The 5,565-nt window shown below is 39.3% G+C and overlaps 1 protein-coding gene across 4 annotated transcripts in view; it reads right to left on the bottom strand.

Moving 5' to 3' along the window:
* Window positions 1-667: 667 nt before the first annotated feature.
* LOC107042868 (multiple C2 and transmembrane domain-containing protein) overlaps window positions 668-5,565 on the bottom strand; it is a 50,263-nt gene continuing 45,365 nt past the window's right edge. For all 4 annotated transcript variants that reach the window (XM_015264077.1, XM_015264078.1, XM_015264079.1 and 1 more), the window contains one exon: window positions 668-1,271. In XM_015264077.1, coding sequence (XP_015119563.1) covers window positions 1,160-1,271 — 112 coding nt within the window. In that variant the 3' untranslated portion in view covers window positions 668-1,159. The remainder of the gene's footprint in view (window positions 1,272-5,565) is intronic.

The raw sequence follows: 5,565 nt of genomic DNA, 5'->3' as shown, positions 1-5,565 counted from the left end.
CAACAGAAAAACTTAGCGATTTCGCTAGAAAATTCTATTGAAATTCTTTTAAAATTCTAGGGAATTCTCGTTAAAATTTTATTTGTTTTTTACGTTCATTCCATGAGATATCTGACAGAAAAAAGTCAATAGATTTCGATTTTTCTCTATGAATATTCGCTTGGATTTTTTTCTATAAGAATACTTGAGCATGAATTTTCCAAGTTTTTTTCATTCAGATCCTATAATGCAAAACAAAACAACATATAGCGGAAAAAATTTTGACAATCCGTGTCCAATAATTCACGTTTTCCTTCTCTTGAAAGCTGTATAAATGGTATGAATGCATCAAAAAGTACAAATAACATGAAGTATCGCCGTAGTTCACATTGGAAGAGAAATAAAATGATTTGCGAGCTCCATGAGACTTAAAAATGGATGTGAGCGACAAGCATTCATATGAATTTTGAGATACCCTTGTTTTAAAAAGAAAATTGAAATACCCTTGTTTTATTAGGAGATGTCGAATTTTGATGGAAAAAATCGAGAGAAAAATTTAAACAGAAAAATCAAAATCTATTGCTTTTTTTTTATCAAAAAATATCTAATAGAATCTGCAGAAAAAACAAACAGAATTTGAACGAGAATTCCCTAGAATTTTAATAGAATCCCCATAGAATTTCTAGAGAACTCCACTAGAATTTTCTAGCGAATTCGTTAACGTTTTCTATTGAATTTTTTCATGCGTGCATTGCCAGAAGGAAAATGGTGAAAGATCAGAGATAAAATCGTTTTACAACTTCCTCACTAAATTTGGTTGTTTAGTCTTCCTTACATACTCGTTAACAATGCAAATGAATGGCAATTCGCTAGATTGCTGTGGAATCTAAACGATCTAAATTGTTAAATTGCTTCTGACGTTCCATCACAGGTTATTCGGCGTCTATCCTGAACTACAGACTAGAAAGAATTGTTCATCTTCTCTTGGTTCAGAGGTCCACGGAACAATTCTTGATCGTTTTTAATTCATTATGAGACTTTATTTTTTCGTGTCGTCTTGGAGCAGTTCCGTGGAGCCCTTGCGGCAGTGCTGCTGAGCGAGCAGCTTTCCCCGCATCAGCACCGTTTTAAGGATACTCGACGTACGCCTCCCCGCGACATCTGGCCGCGGGACATTTCGCTACGCTCCTTTGTGCTTTTTTCGCTGTTCACGTCTGCCACCGGCACTGGTGCTTGGGGATGATGATGTACCACCCCGTTCGCAGTCAGCTGTTGGCATAGGCTTTAATTCCCTGGGGAAGAAAACATTATTTTAGAGTTGAAATATTGCTCTGGGGAGAAGAATCGTGAAATAATCTCGTAGCAAGGGCAATCCACTTCCTTCCACTGTTTTTATGGGAATTATTCAAAAGTGACCATTGAGAGTGAAAACGCCAGCTTCAGTTTTCATTATTCTTGAACTAGAATACAATATTCTGTGACTGTTATTGGTTTTTATGTTTAGTTTAGATATAGTTTAGTTTATTGCTTTTGAGACTACCCTCATAGCAAAGGGGGACAGATGAATATAAAATATACATATAAACATCACAGAAGTTCTAGCAAGTATCATGTACAAAATATGAAAGTTTCAATAGATTAATAGTATATTTCGTCATCAGGCCGAAATAGTACATGCACGAGCCTTGGAAAACAGATCACCGTCTCCCACGTGCAAGATTGCCTTCCGAGCCGAAGGCGAAGATGGCAAGCACGTGGGGGAGGGTGATATGTTTTCCATGGCGAGGTGTGTATATTAATTTTTATCACGCTTTGCGAAAATGTAACTTTTTAGGCACGCGAAGCGTGCCTAAAACGTCCCTTTTCCACACATTGTGATGAAAAATATCGTTCGATACTCGTGGGAAAAGTGCAGGGGGTTTTTCAGGTCCCGTGACGCGAAATAGTACATTACATGCCCGAGTCTTGGAAAACAGATAACCGTCCCCCACGTGCAAGACTGCCTTCCGAGCCGAAGGCGAGGATGGCAAGCACGTGGGGGAGGGTGATATGTTTTCCATGGCGAGGTGTGTATATTAATTTTTATCACGCTTTGCGAAAATGTAACTTTTTAGGCACGCGAAGCGTGCCTAAAACGTCCCTTTTCCACACATTGTGATGAAAAATATCGTTCGATACTCGTGGGAAAAGTGCAGGGGGTTTTTCAGGTCCCGTGACGCGAAATAGTACATTACATGCCCGAGTCTTGGAAAACAGATAACCGTCCCCCACGTGCAAGACTGCCTTCCGAGCCGAAGGCGAGGATGGCAAGCACGTGGGGGAGGGTGATATGTTTTCCATGGCGAGTCGTGTATATTAATTTTCGTGTCGAGGGACCTGCAAAACGCCAATTTTGTGGCGCGCAGTAAAAAATTTTCTGGCAAATATGAATTGCAGCCTAAGCCGAAGGCGAGGGTTGCAATCATATGAGCTAGAAAAGTTTTTTAGGCCGTAAGACGAACAATATTTCTTGTCATAACGGCCGTAGGCCGTTAAAACTCTCTTACGACGGAATGACAAAAATTTAATTACAGCCGTCTGCTGTATTCATAAGTAACATTTGATTTCAACCGATATCGAGTATTTCTGCCCTTATTGATTCTTATGTGATTCATCGTTTTCCGGAAAAATTCAGAGTGGCCAAAATTCACCGAGAAAAAACTTTTTAACGCTCATTGGCAACGAAAATCACGGAAATTCCGAACTCTAATGTCCTGACATCTAGCGAGCGAAGAATCTCCGAAATGAGTGAAATTTTCAGTTGTTTTAAGAATATTTTGGCCTAAAAATCATAATAAAGAGATCTAATTACAATTTTTACTTAATACTCCATTGGTTGCGCTATGAGCGCCGCGCCGCACTTTTTTCGAATTTTGAACTCTCGATTGTTCGCGTTCGGCCGCCAGCCTTCATCCGTCGCACGATTAGCGCAGCGCCGCTGGGTTAAATCGAGCGCGCTGTTGCCACCTTAGCGCTTACCGCTATGCGCGCATTTTAAATGGGACAGTGAATGTAGCAACATTGCCGCTCGAGGGGTCAACAGGGACTCACTCGCACCGAGCGGCGCGGCGCCGCTTTTCTATCCGTTCGACGTTTCATTTTCTTTTTTTAGCAAAATAATTTACCCGAGAAAAAACGCCAACGTCAACGCTTAATAAAAGGATTGAACTATGAACTCTAATTTTTTCGAAAACGAAAACGGGTGGCGCCATGCTCATTGATCGAATGATCGTGAGTTAAATTACACTGTAGTAAAGCCTCAGAAAAATTTGAAAAAATTTGACATCTCATTTTGAAGTATCTAGGAGCCCTGTCAATGAAAATATCCGTCAAAAATATCATAAGTAGTTAAATTTTCAAATTTTTAACTTCCCGACCCGAAGGGAGGAAGTTATTGTAATGACCCCGAAAATCGAATGTGGAAATTTAAGCATTTCTCCACGTTTCATGACCTTTGGAACCACTTCTGACCCTTTTCAGGTACCTGTCTGTATGTGTGGATGTGTGTATGTGTGTGCGTACGTCTGTGACAAAAATTTTGTGCCACGATTCCTCCTGAACAAACGATGCGATTTGACTTTTTTTTTTAATCGCTGTATTTTCATGTGACTTGAACCTGATTAGATTATGGAGACGATCGTCTCAGCGTTTCTCCAGTTTTTTCCAAAAAACATTTGGAAAAAAGTCGAAAATTAGCGTTTTTTTGTAAACGAGACCATTTCTCCGTGCATAACGATGCGATTTCAAGTTTTTTTTGTTAGAAACGATGAATCTTGATATAACGCACAAATCATGGAATACTGGAAGACATTTAATCAGCAGTTCACTAGCTTTTTTCGAAATCGATATACATTCAAGAAACAATTTTACTTTTCTGATAAATTACATCTTTTCTCGATGCGGAATATGGCGATGTGTGTGCATGGGAGTGTGTGTGAGTGCGAGCACGCGCACGGATTTTCTTGTCTTCTATGGGTATTTCCTCGGAGAAATGTGAGAAAAAGATTGAATAAATACATAATAAAAAAATTAATGAAAGAAAAAACAAATGGTCGGGAAGTTATTGGTGCGACCCGTAATGGGTCACATCCAATTCCATCAACCCCTACCGGTCATACCCTAAAGAGGGAGCGCGCGAAGCGCGCGACCGGGCCTGATTTTTATTCCACAACTCCGCGCGGAAACTTGTGACAACTTTGAGCTTGAATATGTAATTAAGGGTAGCACCGAACATAAAAAATCTCAGGAGGTTTCTTCAAGTATATGATCTAGATCACTGTTGATTTTTTCAGATTTTTCCTAAATCTTTCCAATTTATCATTATATTGATTTATGTTGGTGCGGCGCGGCACTTACGGTGCGACCATTGGCGTTCGTAACTTTTGCACGACCAACGGAGTGTTAAATCTAGTATAATTGTACTGAAATTACGGCATACTTTTTCTTATGTGAAGAAACTGTTAGTTTTGGAATTCAGAACTTTTGACTTCCTAAAATAAAAACCCCGAATGCACGGAGAGAAATATTCAATAAAAATTACGTATCTTTTCCGTAATTCCGGAGCGCAATGTGGTTGTGGAAATTTTACGGAACTGTCACGGAATTTTACCTAAAATCAGGGAATTTTTTCAGAGCGTTCCGTAATATTTACCTAAATCTCTTGCGAAAAATTACAATACCGTCACTTAAATTTTCTGAGTCGATTCCGTAATCGGTGAATGAACTGTGAGTTCCGTAATTTTTACTGAACATTGCTCTCCGTGTGGGACGGAAAAAATTATTTGGTGAATTTTACCAACTAGTTGGTGAATTTCAACAAGTAATTGATGAATTTCAACAACTAGTTATTGAAATTCATCAAATAATTTTCTCCGTGTGAAGAACTCAAATTGGTTCGTAAATTAAGAACATTCTTATACTTGAATTCATGATTTTTCTTTTTATAAAATTATTCAAATTTGGAAAAATGAAATACTGAAAGAATCCGACTGCGAAATGAGAATCGAAGAGTGAAAACTCGAGGAGAAGAATCAACTCCGATAGTTTAACCCTCTTTGAACCCTCGTTAAATCACTCTTCTCCGTCCTGTGTTTATTTTTCATTAATTATTCACAAGAATATTCGACTCATTCGAGGGAATGAAAGGCTGGAAAAATGCAAATGAGAAAGAGAAAATAAAATGAAGTCATTAACCAACGTTAATAATTCAACTTCTGAATTACCCTTTGAACTCAACTAAATCGTTCCGTTTCCTCCCACGTACGAAAAAACGAATGGGCCGAGCTTGGCCCAAGCCCGGTGGCCGGCCTACCGAACTTCGGGACCCGTTCCTCAACCGGGACCGCGCCAGACTTGGTTGAAACCTGGAATGATAACATCGGGCCAGGTCTGGGCGCCCATCTCGGCCCAGCGTTGATTGCCAGTCGTTGGCCAGGCTCAATTAAATATTACTTAATTACATGAATATGATAATATGGGTGATTGAAATACAAGTAATTTAATATTACTCCTCAGCATTCGTAATAGGTTCAACGAGGAAAAAAAATC

Source organism: Diachasma alloeum, unplaced genomic scaffold (genome assembly GCF_001412515.2).
Source record: "Diachasma alloeum isolate Michigan unplaced genomic scaffold, Dall2.0 Dall_scaffold_00533, whole genome shotgun sequence".
In the NCBI taxonomy this organism is placed as follows: Eukaryota; Metazoa; Arthropoda; class Insecta; order Hymenoptera; family Braconidae; genus Diachasma; species Diachasma alloeum.
This window is presented reverse-complemented; position numbering and strand designations above follow the sequence as displayed.